Here is a 15636-nt window from a genome sequence, read left to right on the forward strand (position 1 = left end):
AGAAACGGTCATAAGATGTTTACTAAGAGAACGTCGCCACAGTAGGCGGTGACATGCGTGTTACCTTGGACTCCCCCGGTTCCCCCTATTCATGCGTGGAATCTCATTGTTGTTGGGGGCATCATTCAAGCTGGTGTTTTTTAGGGCTTGAGGGAGGGCCGCAGTTCTTTAGTTTTCAAGGGGCTGGAGTAAGAGAAGGGTACTACATTTTCTGGTGTCAGACTGTGGTGAATAGCTCCCAGAAGATTCACAGAGTGTCAGAGAAGGAGCCAAAAGGTAGTGGAGTGGCTGAGCTACCAGAAAGCAGAGGGAAGATGGCATCTGCCAGTTTGGTTTTTGTCTGGCTACTGCTCACCATGAGGATGGTTACCTCGGCAGTCTATCTGGAGTCTGAGGCGGAGGGTGAGCACACGTTTCACAGCTCACAAATCTGGGGATGAACAAAAAACAAACTGATTATTGATTAGCATGTTTTGTTTTGTTTTACTGGCTGCAATAATTGTAAAAAGGTTCTAACTCAAGAGAGGAGGATTTAGTCCAAGTCCAGTGAAAGCTGGAGTATAACTGGTGCCTCCTTTGGCAAAAGCTGTATGCCTTGACATTAAATGCAGTGACGGGTTTCAACCACATTCAGGTCTTGACTCTCTGAAAATGATTGAGGCTAATTTTTAAGAAAAATATATAGAAAATGACCTGTATATACATACATAATGCTCAAAAGTACTGAGTCATAGTATAACTTTCAACAAAAGAGGAAAATAATCATTCTAAAGCTAATATTTGGATATTGTTGGTTTGGTTGATTTACTTATTGGTGGCTACACTGTTGGTCCGCTACATGTGCTGACTGGTTAAATAGTAATATACCTGTTTATAGGTGCCGAGTGTAAAATGTGACTGATAAAATAACTTTGTTTTTTTTACTGTTAGAACTTAATGAAACTGTCATTTGCATCAACGACCGTATGGAGCTTGTTATTCCAAGCGCTTTTTTTCTCAACAAAGTTCCTCCTGTTTACGTAAGTCATCACTGACCAGTCATTAATAATGCCAAAGAGCACTGTGTCATTTTGAGTAATTATTACATATTTGTCTCTATTTGCTTTGTGTCTTCTCTTTTAAGGCTTGGGATTTGCATTTAAATGATCCGGAGTGCCGTGGTGATGTAGTCGGAGAGGACTATGTTTTCAGCATTAAGACAAATCTGTCAGATTGCGGCACTATAATGGTATGATCCATCTTTGATTTGCCTTAAAAAAAATAGAGGATTGCTCCTTCAGGTGATCTTTTAAGAGTGAACGCTGAACCCAGAGAGACGGGAAGGAAGAGAAAAGAAGGGGAGGAGTGGCATTTCTTCAAGAAAGACGGACAGAGCTGTTCTTTTTGCCTATAACAGGACAGGGCCTCATTTAAAGCATCAATGGGACTCTGAATGGCCTTGTATTTCTTATTTATCAGCATTCACGTGGGCAATGAGGCTCACGGTTATTTTAATCCAGCTGCTCTACACTGAAAGTCAGCCACTGCTTAACACATAAGTGTCCTTTAAATCCTTGGAATGCTTTAAAAATTTTCTTGTAAACCACCTAAAAGGTTAACACGGCTTTCAGCAGTTCTCTCAGTACTCAATTTCTGCGATTTACAAGGTTTTTGCACAGAAGCTGAGGAAAGTAAGTATGCTCTGAAGGAAAAAGGGCTGTTGCTAAAGGAGAAGAATGTCACAGCTGTCAGTCATGCTTTCACCTTGACCGTAGCACCTTTTACACCCTGCCATCAGAGACGCCACGTTTACAGTTTCCTCGCTGACATTTCTGGATGTATAAGACTCAGAGCCTTCGTGATAAGTGCACGTAGCAGTGGGGGGTTATGTAGTTTGCTGCGAGATCTGTCAGTGGTCCTCTCATTGAGGCTGCCCCGGGGGAGCGATTGAGTGTTTACCAAGAAGTAGTAAAAAATGTTGAACTGTTAGAGGTAAAGACAGTTTGTCCTGCTTTGTAACCATGGTCACCACCCTGCATCTCAACAGGGACCTGCAGAAACTTCACACACCAGCTTTTCACCTGTTCCCATTTTATGGTTTATTTTAAAAGGATGGTGACAGCTGAATAAGAGTATTTAATCCCAGTGACTACTCAACCTAACTTTAACTTAATCTCTGTATTATTATAGGTTGTTTACATTACAGTATAAAGCACCTTGATCTAACTGTTATGTGATTTGGCACCTTATGAATGAAACTGAATTGAATTAAAAAATGAATGTGGTGATGCTAGCAAATCCACTTTGCCAGTATTCATATGTACCACAGTAGAGTTTATGTATTGTTAAATGTTAAGTTGGACTGGTACTTATATAGCACCTTTCTACTCAGTTGAACACTTAAGGCACTTTCTAATACAAGTCTCTTTCACTCAGTTACACAAACATCCACACAGTGCTTTTATCTATGCCTAAGTGCTTTCTAACATTCACACACACTTGCACCCTGATGAATATGGTGGCATGGTGGCAACTCAGGGTTCAGTATCTTTCCCAAGGATACTTTAACATGCAGACTAAAGGCCGCCCAACCTGCATTATGTTAGACTCGTGTGTATATGTCTTTTATGATGTCGCAATCCAGACATTAGTTAGACAAAGGCATCAAACTTAACTAAACTTCTAAACTTTCATAAAAGACATTCTCTTAAGATCTCCACTATTTAATCAGCCCATCACTTAATTTCTATTCCAGGTTTCTGCAGTTGTTCTTACCTAAAACAGCATTATTGATTCCTATTTCTATAAAAATCTAAAAAGTAACGGTAAAGTAAACAAGCTACATTTCCCCTCACTGACCATCACACATGCTATGTTCTCTCCATAGGCCTCAGATGACACACACATGGTGTTCATAAACACCATACACAACAACTACTCAGATATTATCACAAGAAACTACATCAACATAACATTTGCGTGCCGCTACCCCATCAACTACATGGTCCAACAGCCCAACGGAGAAAACATGATCAGAGTGGACATCAGGTAAATGTTTTCTTCTTTTCTGACTTTTCTCCAACTGGAGAATGATTTGTTCTCAACATTTGGCCTATTTTAATAAACCCATTGCCTCTGTAGACCTATCACTCTGAACACTGAGGATGGGAATTTCTCAGTGTCAATGCTGCTGTACAAAGACGAAGCCTTTGAGGACAGGTGGACCACTGTGCCATCGCTGACTCTGGAGGATAACATCTTTGTAAAAGTTTTCATGGTAAATCGCAGTGAAATGTCAGTTTAGTATATTTTTCACCTCCAAATAGTAAAGATGTAGTTCTCACCTTAACAAGCTGTATTATATATTTGCAAATTGGAATGATGCACAAAAGCAATATGTTGTATTTGCATTTGATTGGCAGGATAAGTATATCTGTTAATATCTAACAGGGATTATATATACTTGGCTCTGACTGTTAAGCATTCAAAGTGTTGTTAATATTCACAGCTATTTTTGAGTTAGTTTGGGTGTGCTCTTACACAAGGTTAAGCAATATGTTTTGTGGGTAGTTTTCCAACCAGTGCTGGAAATCTAACACTCCACCCATGACTAGACAGTCATTTGAGTCCTCTTTCATGCTGTTATAATCTCTTGGTACACCTGTTGTTTACTTACTATGAGTCATCATTTTGTTGTGCGTTATGGAAAACTGTTTGTCCTGTTTAAGGAATTAATTGACCGTTGCCGAACTCTGTCTGTGTCACAGATACCTTCTCATCTGCAGCTGCGTATGGAGAGATGTTGGGCTACGCCGACCAGTGATCCATACAGCAATATTCATTACACCTTCATCGCTGACAGGTCTGCCTCTGGACTGTTTAAACTGAATGCAGATGAAAATGCATGATTGCCATGTTTACACCACATACTTTGAAGGTGTGGAAGCTTGTTTATGGCGTTCTCCGTGGCTGTGTTGTTTCACCACATTAGCAAACAGTTCCACCTCCTCCTATGGGTGCACTGTTGAAATCTGAAATAAGAGAGTTTGTTGCATAGAGAGCTGTCCAGACAACAAATCTCACAGGCTGGTCATGTGACTCCTGGCTGAGAGGCCACATGCATTTCACTTCAACAGCTGTGCATGCCCTTGACAACCAGGCAGTATTTGGTACTGTTGGCAACAGCAGAGTTATGAAATGCACCAAGATTTCTCAGAGCTAAAGAGATGAAGAGATGAAAGCACTCAAACACTTCTGTGTTGTATCACCTCAAGTTATGTTTGCATTTTTTTTTATTAGCTGTTTCTCCTTTTGTTATATTTAAAGTGCAGCATCGTGTTTCATTGCTATCAGCAGGCCTCTTAGACTTGTCTCCTTCCCTCTAGCTGTCCAGTGTTGACCAACGACCAGACTCTGAGCGTGCTGAAGAACGGTCAGGGCCCAGAGGCCACGTTCAGGATACAAATGTTTAAGTTTGTCGGCAGCTCTTATACCAACGTCTTCCTTCACTGCAACGTCCAGATCTGTCACAGTGGTCCTGGTCTGTGTCAGCCTGTGAGTGACCTCATGCTGCACCCATTCCTCAAACTGATAGTCAGGAGCCAGTTCAGACAAGTAGCCTGCTATATGTCACCAATATAGACCCGTCAGCCTAGGAGTGGTTTTCAGCCATATGAGCTGCCATCATTTTAAATATACAGTGCTTATGACTGTATATTTGACTGCTTATGTTGGTTTTTAAATTTCACATTTCACTCGTGTATTTGCCAAACAGAACTGTTCCGGTGAAGATGGATTACTGAGAACACGGAGAGAAATACCACTGTCCCATACAGTGTCTTACGGACCCATAAGACGACTATTAAACCACAGTGAAAATCCCAGTCTAGGTATGTTTAATTCAGTCTTTGCAGTTAATATAGTTTAACTTCATAGTTTAAAGATTCCAGACACTGTAAGCAGTTCATAAGCATGCAGACCCACCTGTGTGTAGATGCAGGAGGAGTCCCAGCTGTGGAGACCTTTGTCCTTGGAGGACTGCTGCTTGTCTTGCTGCTGGTAACAGGAGTCTTTGGGAGGTTGTGGCTTCGCTCCAGACATTTCTACCCAGCACGGGAAGCACAGCTTACCCTGTCCAACATTCATCACATCTCAGAAGTGGCCTCATGAATTGTATGGACTTTATAGAATTAGTAAATGGACACAGGAAAACATACGTACACGCGTTTTTATAATAATGTTATATGTTTTGTGTATTATGCTCATTAGAAAAAAATGTTGTTTGATTTGTAAAAAGCTGTGGGTAATAAACATTTCTCTTAAACACATTCCTGATATTAAGATACTTGTGCTTTATGTCATTATTTTTATTTTGTGCTACTTAATTCAACTGCTGTATACCATTTGTATTTTCACTGAAGTAAATTCTTTCTTGCATGTGTGGCTTTTACTCAAAAAGCAACTGTAGTGCCTTTTCAATTGAATATGATCCAGAGCAACAAAACAAAAAACATGCCCGAACGTTTAATGTTTTACTTTTTAATGTTATATGACACACAAATATGCTGCTCAGTTTTGGGTCACATGGTTTTAGTTTTAACACGTGACCCAAATAGCAGATGTAAATAAAACAATGTTCTTAAATTAATCATGTTTAATCGTGTTTCACGTTTAATGAAAATGGATGTGAATTTGCTGTTAATGGTTCCTGGATACGACATGAACAGTAATCAGACTTTTTTTTTTTTTTCCTTTTTTTTTTCACAAATAGTACATAATTACATAACATAATACAGTGTACAATTCAAAACCAAAAAATAAACAAACAGACAAACAAACATAAAACAAACAAACTGATAACTAAAAAAAAATGAAAAAAAAAAACAGCTCAGTTCCATTACAGTTTAAACACTCAAGAGAATCCTTGTAACATAATATTAGAAACATCAGGTTCCACATAGTTCAAGTATGGTTCCCACACCTTAAAGAATTGATCTGTTTTTGAATGCAATATACATGTAAGATATTCCAGTGGCACTAAATCCAACACTACTCTTTTCCAACCTTTAATAGTTGGTACTTTTTCATAAATCCATTGGAGTAGTATATTCTTCCTTGCCGCATAGGTGAGAACACAGTACAATCTCCTATTATTCTTGGATATTAATCGCCGGCTGGGGAGGCCCAGTATGAGAGACAGAGGATCCATCTCCAATTCACAACCGAAAATCTTCTCCATTTCAAATAGCACATTAGACCAATATTCTTGCAATTTCAAACATGACCAGAAGCTGTGAGTTAGGGTACCAATTACTGTCTTACATTTAAGGCACATGGGTGAAAGGGTAGGATTATATTGATGTCTGCGAAACATAGATATGTGCATTCTATGTATAATTTTTAACTGTATTGCTTTGGTACGATTACAAACTGATATTGATTTGGCGTAACTCTAGACATCTTCCCACTCCTCATCATCAATTACTATACCTAATTCCTTTTCCCATTTGCCTTTAAGCCTCTGTGACGTCCCTGAGAGTACAGAATATAAAGCCTTATAAAATATCTTCACAGGTACCTCTTTGTCTGTTAAAAATAATAATTTTTCAACAGGAGAGACTTCATGACTCTCACTAAAGTTAGTACTATGCAAAATATAATGCCTTATCTGTAAGTAACGGAAAAAGTCATGCTTGGGGAGAGAATATTTCTCAACCATTTGGTCAAATGGCATAACTACATTATCGGAGAATAAGTCCCTCAGTCTCTGAATTCCTTTGTTCTTCCATTCCTTAAAACCTATATCAAACATCCCCGGTTGAAAGTCAAGATTATTCACAATAGGAGTAAACATAGATGTTAGCTTCAACCTTCCCTCAATTCGACATACTGACCGCCAGGCCTTAAGTGTATTAAGTGTGACTGGATTATCACAGCTCAATCTAATATCTTTAAAGTTCTTGAAAAACAATAGGTCCCTTAATGGATACTTTGAAAGAGAGGTTTCAATCCCCAACCAGATAGAGTGTGAATTATTTGTGACCCAGTCATGAATATAACTCATGTGAGTACTCAATTGATATGTTCTAATATTTGGTAAATCTAGACCTCCTACTGAACCTGGGAGCTGCAGTGTAGCCATCTTAAGTTTTGGTCTACGTTTGCTCCATATAAAAGAGCTTAGCCAACTATTCAGATCCTTCATCACTCTATTTGAAAATATAACCGGAATCATTTGGACAGGATATAACAATCGAGGTAAAATATTCATCTTAATCAAAGCTATACGTCCTAGCCAAGAAACAGGTAGGGAATTCCATCTCTCCAAATCTTGCTTTACCTTCTCGAACAGAGGGGAAAGACTTATTTATGATAGGATAAGTTATAATTTTACCCCAGTCTTTTTATCTTTATGCATAAAAATGTAATTAGTCTTTCTGAGTTTTTTAAGCATCCTCTGATTTTTACTTGTATGCCTACATACAGTACCATGCAAAAGTCTAGAGCCACCACTCATTTCTTTATGTTTTTGCTGTGAAAATGGGAAATAGATTAAACTAATTATGAATCATGCACAAACACACATAGAAATGCAGCATATAAGTATTCTGTATGCAGTGTACCTCTCCTGCCCTCCTCCCACACATACTGATTTTGATTCACCACACTATCAGACTTGTTGCCACTGATTTTCAGTCAAGTTGTTGTGAAAGTTTGCAGCCTTTTATTCCAGTTTACCTCCATAAGAATGGTTTCTTCACAGCCACCCTTCCACTAGGACCATGTCTAATGATGATTTGGTGCATAGTAGAGTTAGATGCATCTCTCAGGTCTTTAATAAGCTTTTTCCTCTTTCTTAAAGCCATAACTTTCCGATTCTGTGCCAATTCTGTGCCAGCTGCAGACAGATTTTATACCTGACACTTCTTCTGTTGTCCTCCATTTGTCCAGTTTCCTTAAGTTTTTTTAAGGACACACCGCACACCATGCTGTCTAGATAGATATGAGCTATGATATGAGCTACGTTTTCAGTTAATGGCTCTTTGGGAATCACCTTGTTGGTTCAACAGTAGTATTTTATGCCCATTATATCATGTTGTCTTTGACTTTCTGTAGATTCAAAAAAGAAATTGGAACAAATTATGTGTTTTTGCCACAGGCTTCTAGTAACGAAGTGTGTCAGAACAATGGTTCACTCCTTGAGTTAAGTGCCTTGTCATGCTGGTATGATTCATAGGTCAGTGTTAAGTAGCTTAACAAAAATAAAAACATTCCTCTGAAAATTAGTGAAAAGGCAACAAATGTCCAAAGAAATACTTTGAAAGACCTTTAGAAAGCCAGAAGAACTATTGCTGGAGACCACTTAAAAAATGACAGGAAACTGTCTCCTTGGAAGGAAAATATTAATTAAGGGTAGCTAATTAATATTATCTCAGGAGTCTATTCCCATTAAATTTCCCAGACTGCATCATAAGCACCCTAATAGTGATTATAGATGTAAAACTGCCCTCGGGGGTTTTCCCACTCTGTTTATTTCAGTGCTCTCAGGTCTGCCTCCATAAACCTAAATATGACCGGGACACCGGCCGGTTTACGTGATGACGTAGTACTGCGCCGCAGTATCAGGATCAACATAACTCCGACTGACCCCGAGCAGCGAGGAAGCAGCTGCAGCCTGTTCAATTCATAAGAAGATTTAAACACATTTAATACCGCGGGGTGTTTGTGTAGTCACAGTTTCCGTACTGCAGGCATCGACGGAGCTGTTAAAAGTTAGACAATATAAATAAAGCACACTCGGAGAGCCCAGCGACTCGGGTAAGTTGTTTGTAGAAGCTGTGAGCTAGCTAACTAATTAGGCTAACAAAGTGTAGCCGCTAACGCTAACCGGCTAGTCATGTTGTTGATGTTCTTTTGTTTACTTATTAAGATTTTTAAAGTTTTGTGACTTAGCTTGTCATTCTTTAACTTTATACATTGACACGTAAATGCATACTTGCCAAGCTGCAATTGGGTGTTGTTAACATGTAATCTGTTGATGGATTGATGTGTTAGGAGTTGTTGCTGTGTTTTTGTTTGTGTTTTTAGCCAGTTGTGCTTGCGTAATTTAGACAGCGGTCGCCGGCCAAGGCATTAAAGACTTGAATAATAGCTCTTCTTTGTTGCACTGCATTGTTAGGGCTTGCAGCATTGTTGTGGGTCTTTAATATGATTGTTGTCCTCTTAGCTTGCGTTCATTATCCCACAAATCCCCTACACAAGCAGCATGACCAAATAAGCCCGGCGTTATAATTCAGAAGTATTTTGGTGGCTGTGTTGCACCCGGTTGGCAGGTTGAATTGTTCGCTGTTCTTGTTTTACTTGTTACCAGAATTCCTTGAAAAACTAAGGGCAAGTTACAGGGCCTAAAGGTCCTGGTGTGACCATGAAACCTAAGATGGGTGTTGTGAAATGTTACTGAATAGCGTAAAGGTTTACAGTGCATGTGGAGGGAATCGGTGACAGGGCTTTTTGAAGGCACGTGTGCTATTAAATGGTTGCATAGATGGTATAATGTAACCCTAGACATGTTTTGTTCCAGTTAAACCTAAAAACAGGGGTGTTACCATGACGTGTGAGATTTCTCAACAAAAGAAATCTATTTATCATTTTGTTTCAGGGTTGGACACCTTCTCCAGCTATCATTAGGGGAAAAAATGGAGACTCTACACCCCCACTGCCTTAAATGCATCAATAGAAGATGCATGGTGAGACCAGAGACAGGTGTTTCCTGTGACCTCATTGGCTGTCCTCTTGTCTGTGGGGCAGTTTTTCACTCGTGCAAACTAGAGGAACATCGTCTGCTGTGTCCCTATGAACGCCTCCCTTGCCTCAACAGTGGGTTTGGCTGCCCTTTCACTATTGCAAGGGTCAGGATGGCACAACACCTTGAGACGTGTCCTGCAAGTATAGTATGTTGTACTATGGAGTGGAACCGCTGGCCTGTCAGCTATGCTGATCGCAAGTCCTATGAAAACTTGAGCAAAGACTTCGATGAGGTGGAGCAGTTAGACATGGCTTTGGCTCTGCAGGATCAAAGGATGCTGTTAGAGTCCCTTAAGGTCACGACCACTGTGTCGAAGAATGGAGATAAAGAATTAGATGAAAGTGATAAAATGGCCACAGCATCAAGTTTACCAGAGACAGTGTTAGGTAATGCAACAGTGGAAATGGAGGAAGAGCCCTTTAATGAGCTGTACAGGGCTTCAGTGGAGACGAGGAGAAATTTAGCTGCTGCCTTGGACATCCTCACTAATTCCAAGGACATTAATGTAATTGTTGGAAACTTAAATGGTGAAAAGACTGATAAGAGTGGAGCACTCCATAATGGAGAAAATGGTGATAGCCATGGTATTTATGTTGCTGAAGGCGGGAAGAATGTAGATATGCAAGAAAGTGACTCTGATTCAGAGTGCGAGCTGGGAGCGGTGGGCGGAGTGGAGAGCGCTGCTATAGACGATGGAGAAGAAGATGGTATCAACTGGGTTGAAGAAAATGATTTTGTTGAGTTGCTTTTTGATGAGAAGGAAGACGACATTGATGAACCGATAAATGATTCCAACCTTGTCTGGCCAGAGATGCCTCAGAATTACATGCCTGTTGTAGCACTGGAACCTCCTGTGCCTCAACAAGAACCACTTGCACCTCCAATGCCATTCCTACTGTCTGATCATGTGAGAAATAACTTCTTGCAACACTTACCCACTGAACTCAGGTACAGGTGCCTGGAGCGTAAGCTACAGAATGTAGAAGTGCTTAGAGGAATAAGTATGTTTACATTTAATGGACGTCGGGCCCTGCTGTCAGATCCTTATTTGTTTCGAGCGAAGATGGAGGACAAGGCAGTTGACACATCTGACCTGGAGGTAGCAGATGACCCCATGGGCCTCCATGGCATTGACCTTATCACTGCAGCTTTGCTTTTTTGCCTTGGCGATTCTCCAGGAGGCAGAGGAATCTCAGACAGCAGGTTTGTTGATGGCTACCACATTGATTTTGGTACGCAAACATTCTCCTTCCCTTCTGCCATTCTTGCAACCAACACCATGGTGGGGGATATTGCTTCAGCTTCAGCCTGCGATCACGCCAGTCCACAGCTTTCCAACCCCAGCCCCTTCCACACTCTCAGACTGGACCTAGTGCTTGAATGTGTGGCCCGATACCAAACCAAACAGCGCTCCATGTTCACATTTGTGTGTGGGCAGCTGTTCCGACGAGATGAATTCTCATCTCATTTCAAAAATGTTCATGGAGATATTCATGCTGGACTCAATGGCTGGATGGAGCAGCGCTGCCCCTTGGCCTACTACGGCTGCACCTACTCCCAAAGACGATTTTGTCCATCTGTTCAGGGCTTCCGGATCATCCACGACAGGCATCTGGGTTCTTTCGGGGTGCAGCCTGGTTTGCCGTTGAAAACTGGGGACACGCGCCTAAGAAAGAACTGCCAGTTTAGCTCTCAGTGTGACCAGTTCAGCAGTCTTCCATTTGAAGTTTTGCAGCACATAGCAAGTTTTCTGGACAGCTTTAGCTTGTGCCAGCTCTCCAGAGTGTCCCGCATCATGAGAGATGTGTGTGCCAGCCTGCTGCAGATGCGTGGCATGGTTGTTCTGCTGTGGGAGAAGAAACGGCGTGCTGATGGGTCTCCCTCATGGCAGATCACAAACAAGGTTTGTCCACTTGCACACTCTTTAAAGACAGCTGAGAGCAAATTTCACTTGTCTGTCTTGTGCTCAGCACATGAAAATAAACAAATTTTCCTATTTCTGTTCAGGTGTGGCGATTCAGCACAGCCTTTGGTACAGTGAACGAGTGGAAATTTGCAAACATCGCCAGCATGGCTGATCACCTCAAGAAATGCAAATTTAACACAATTTCTCGTAGGGAGGAGGCGATCCCTCTGCCATGCATGTGTTTCACCAGAGAGCTCACAAAGGAAGGGAGGTGTTTACGTTCAGTTCTCAAACCAGTAGCATAAACGGTGAGGTCATCCTTCAGACTCCTCTGGGTCCTATAGAACTCAAATGCACATTTTTCCTCCAGTGTTTACAGACATTACGACTCTTCCGGCCTCAGAAAGACAACTCCTGGTTGAACTTTACCTGTGGTTCTCTGCTACACAGTGGAAACAGTCTTCAATCCCTCAAATAAGACAAAGCCAGTAGTGAGCTGGCATATACTTCAGCTGAGGCTGACCTGCTGCAGTCACACATCAGGACTATAAAAAAGCAAATTGAAGTTCTAGCGTTGTATCTTCCTCTCTGATATTAATCCTGGTGTACTGAAGTTGTATCTTTACCTACTCTGACACTGTGTAAATATCGAATGTTTTTGGTGTAGAATTTTTAAACAATTTTTATATCAAAAAGTCAGTACCGTGCTTCATTGGTAAGAGTAGAGCCTTAACTTGAGATACACTTGATTTTTCTCGCCATGAGGTCGTTCAGAACATCTGTGAGATTTCTCCACTGCTTCACGCTAGAACAGTTACTGCTACCTAGAACGCTTTGACATCTTCTTTAGATACCTACAGTGACCATGTGTGTACTGCTTAGAACTCAGATTTCACAGCGTTAATTCTACATTTTCACATTGACCAAACGTCTGTGCTCCACTTTACAGGATTATTGAACTGCACCAGCATGAGCATGCTCACACCTTTTTCTTTTTTTTTTGGCATGTTTTAGCAGTCACAACAGTGGTCCACCCTCAACTTTTTTTCACACTTCTGACTAAGAGGCGGCTTTGTTAGTCAGGGTACAGAGACATGAAGCAACACTATTTACCAGTTGAGTGTCAGTACTATTTTTTTTTTTCCTGTTTGTTTTTTAAGCCACGGTTGGCTTGTGGGTTTTTTTTTTTTTTACCAGCTATTTTGACAAGTAACCAGCAATTATTTAGAGGTTCTTTTCTTCAAAAATCTAAATGTAGCGAAGTCAAATAATGACTGTACCTGGTGAATCATCAGTGACTGGTTAGCAGGAAGCGTGGTTTCCTTCCCCTCAGTGTCAGACCTCAACAAATCCTGCAGGCCAGGTTCTAGGAAAAATAACGGGCACACACTTCCCTCCTTTAATAAGCACCATTAACTATGTTCATATTCACTATTTATCATGGTTTTCAAGTTGTTTTTTTCTTTTTGGCACTACACGTCCGCTATTTTCACGTATTGTTGGTGTCTCAGGGTCGTATCATGAAGCTTCATCTCACCGTAGTGTATTTGAGAAAATTGCTGAAAATGCCACGACAGCTGGTCAGCTGCTTTATTATTACAGGATCCGTGGGGAACTGTTTCAGTATTATAGTGGTGTGAGTTGCAGTGCTGAAATAACATGGTTTTCATGTTTATCAGTAAGGTTTTGTTTGGTTTTTTTAAACTTATAAATCTTCGTGATTGGGCTTGTTGAACAATTTATTTATTTATTTTTGTCTGAATTAAGAAATTTGATGTAACAAAACTTGTAGTTCCCATATATAGAAAGAAATCTTCAAAAACTTTTTGAAACTGGTTTAAAATGACAGACATGTCATTAGTTAGTGATGAAATATGGGTATGGTGTGTGTTTCTTTTTCTTTTGGATGTAGGAAAGCCCAAGCTGTGTCAAAACTAAACTGTCTTTTTCAGTTTGTGTGATTTCTTTTTTTTTTCTTCGTTTTTTTTGTACTGGTACATTTATTATTATTATTTTTTTTGTTTTAAGAAATGCAAGTCTGCCTCTGTTAGGTCTGGATTTGAATTACTGATTTGCACATGACGGCATGTACTGTAAAATTTAAATCCTAAATTTGACAGGTTGTCTTTGTTGAAGCAGCAAGAATGCTACTCCTTCCTGTTCTGCATGTAATCAGTCCAGTTACAGGCTAATTTATACAGTTTGTTTCTCAGGCACCACGCATTAATATTAGTACATTTTATGTCCTTTCTTATATTATAGAAAGAGAGACAGAAAGAATGAAATCAACAAAACCTGATGAGATGCACTAACTCTTTGGCGTTAAAGTTGTCTGAGTGAGTTGAATGAGGAACTGAGCATGCAAATCAGGCTTTTATTCTGTGGATGTTCATGCATGTAAGAGGTCTCCAGATCACTTTTTGTTTTGCAGTCTTTGCACCTGGAGTGTATCAGTATTTTGGGTTAAATTATCACTGCTGATGGGGTTTTTTTTTTCTTTTGTTTTGTTTGTTTTGTTTTGTTTTTTTCACCACAGTATGCCAACTTCATTTGTTTGACTTTTGGTCCATTTTAATAAAGAGACTCTTGAGTTCTTAAATGTTTCGACTTTTAATCTTTTTCAGTATCTATCAGAGGTATGTCTGTATATTTAGATCAGGTGTACACTAACAGATGTTCTCTTCAGACCCACTTAGTCTACATATGATTGGTTCAAAAGCCATTTCAAACTGTACTCTAATATCTTTGTGTTTTATTCCTTCGTTTTGACCCATTGCAAAGGCAGAAGAATATAAATAGGACACATTGTCTTCTTTTAGTGCCAGCAAAGTCTTGAGAGATTTAATACAGTGTCTGTTAAACTGGGAAAACAATAATACAGCATTTGTGAAATAATATTTCCCTCACCGCTAGATGGCACCACATAAACAGACCTTCACCATCAGGGGTGCGAAACCGTCCACACAGGAAATATAAATAGGCCTCTTGGTACATAACATCTTCCACTGCGATGATGAGCCAGGATGTGATTTAGCTGTTGGTCCCCGGTTGGTGGGTTTTGATTCAAGATAAGAATGAAGAGAAAATAAAGTATAAAAGTCCTCATCATTGACTTCGTTTCAAATATTTGAATAAAAGCGTCACTGAAGAATGGCAATGATGAAAGCTTCTTCACGTGCATGTTACTTTGCAATTACGTCTCCTTTTGTTACAGCATTTGTAAATCTGTTAGAAAGCATCAACTACTGCTTTTTAGGGGCTTTTGAATATTTAAATATTAATATCTGCTACTGTACTGCCGTTTTGTTTACATTTGGACCACACTGTGTAATCAAATACCTGTTAAGTCTCAAATCTATAGTGAGGCAGTGAGGCGTGCCCCTTGTAATTATCCAAAATCTCTCTTAGTTTCTTAGCTGAACCAGAGTACATGCGTGGTAAGAAAAAAACAGACAAAGCAATGGCAAACAATGGCTTCGCAACAGGAATCTCAAAGGAAGGTGACAATTATTACTGTGGGAGCTTAAGCGCAGAAAGGCTGACCATGAAGAGTAAAGTCGTCCTGAAGTGCATAAGACTGCACGCATTTCCTCCAAACATCGGTTAAAACTTCCGTTTTTACCAGGAGTGGGGTTCGAACCCACGAGGACTATTGTCCATTGGATCTTAAGTCCAACGCCTTAACCACTCGGCCATCCTGGTGAGTGCACGTGCACAATCAGCGCATGGCTCACATCAGATAAAGCCGTGTGACTCCAGCACGCACAGCTACCAGAGGCGTGACGCCACAGTTCAAATAAACGCGCTCTTGTCGGTAAATGCCCCCAGTAGAAACCGCACAGCACTGCTGAGGAAGTGCAATCATTGCAGCCCTGAAACTCATTTCAACACAGAGCAGAGGCAGTTAAGTCTGAAAACTCCCACAGGTACACAGCAGTCTGAGTCA

The 15636-nt window shown here is 40.3% G+C and overlaps 2 protein-coding genes and 1 non-coding gene across 3 annotated transcripts; 2 read left to right on the forward strand and 1 right to left on the reverse strand.

The window, feature by feature from the left end:
* The first annotated feature begins 72 nt into the window (after positions 1–72).
* LOC113011730 (pancreatic secretory granule membrane major glycoprotein GP2) lies at positions 73–5305 on the forward strand. Its single transcript, XM_026151423.2, has 9 exons — positions 73–402; positions 931–1019; positions 1124–1228; positions 2867–3027; positions 3121–3256; positions 3747–3841; positions 4365–4533; positions 4754–4868; positions 4973–5305. The coding sequence occupies exons 1-9, from the start codon at positions 315–317 to the stop codon at positions 5146–5148; spliced, it is 1134 nt and encodes a 377-aa protein (XP_026007208.2). The 5' UTR covers positions 73–314; the 3' UTR covers positions 5149–5305.
* A 3324-nt stretch (positions 5306–8629) lies between these two features.
* On the forward strand, positions 8630–12693 carry fbxo30a (F-box protein 30a). Its single transcript, XM_026152642.2, has 3 exons — positions 8630–8796; positions 9638–11687; positions 11792–12693. The coding sequence occupies exons 2-3, from the start codon at positions 9675–9677 to the stop codon at positions 11993–11995; spliced, it is 2217 nt and encodes a 738-aa protein (XP_026008427.1). The 5' UTR covers positions 8630–8796; positions 9638–9674; the 3' UTR covers positions 11996–12693.
* Positions 12694–15309: 2616 nt separating this feature from the next.
* On the reverse strand, positions 15310–15392 carry trnal-uaa (transfer RNA leucine (anticodon UAA)). Its single transcript has one exon. It is a non-coding gene; the product is annotated as a tRNA-Leu (tRNA).
* Between the last annotated feature and the right edge of the window lie 244 nt (positions 15393–15636).

Source organism: Astatotilapia calliptera, chromosome 19 (assembly GCF_964374335.1).
Source record: "Astatotilapia calliptera chromosome 19, fAstCal68.1, whole genome shotgun sequence".
Taxonomy (NCBI): domain Eukaryota; kingdom Metazoa; phylum Chordata; class Actinopteri; order Cichliformes; family Cichlidae; genus Astatotilapia; species Astatotilapia calliptera.

Excerpts from the sequence above, each read along its gene's own strand:
- fbxo30a (XM_026152642.2), top strand. The coding sequence starts at position 9,675 with ATGGAGACTCTACACCCCCACTGCCTTAAATGCATCAATAGAAGATGC. Across the intron at positions 11,688-11,791 it reads CATGGCAGATCACAAACAAG|GTGTGGCGATTCAGCACAGC; the intron begins GTTTGTCCACTT and ends ATTTCTGTTCAG.
- LOC113011730 (XM_026151423.2), top strand. The coding sequence starts at position 315 with ATGGCATCTGCCAGTTTGGTTTTTGTCTGGCTACTGCTCACCATGAGG. Across the intron at positions 1,229-2,866 it reads CAGATTGCGGCACTATAATG|GCCTCAGATGACACACACAT; the intron begins GTATGATCCATC and ends TTCTCTCCATAG. Across the intron at positions 3,842-4,364 it reads TACACCTTCATCGCTGACAG|CTGTCCAGTGTTGACCAACG; the intron begins GTCTGCCTCTGG and ends CCTTCCCTCTAG.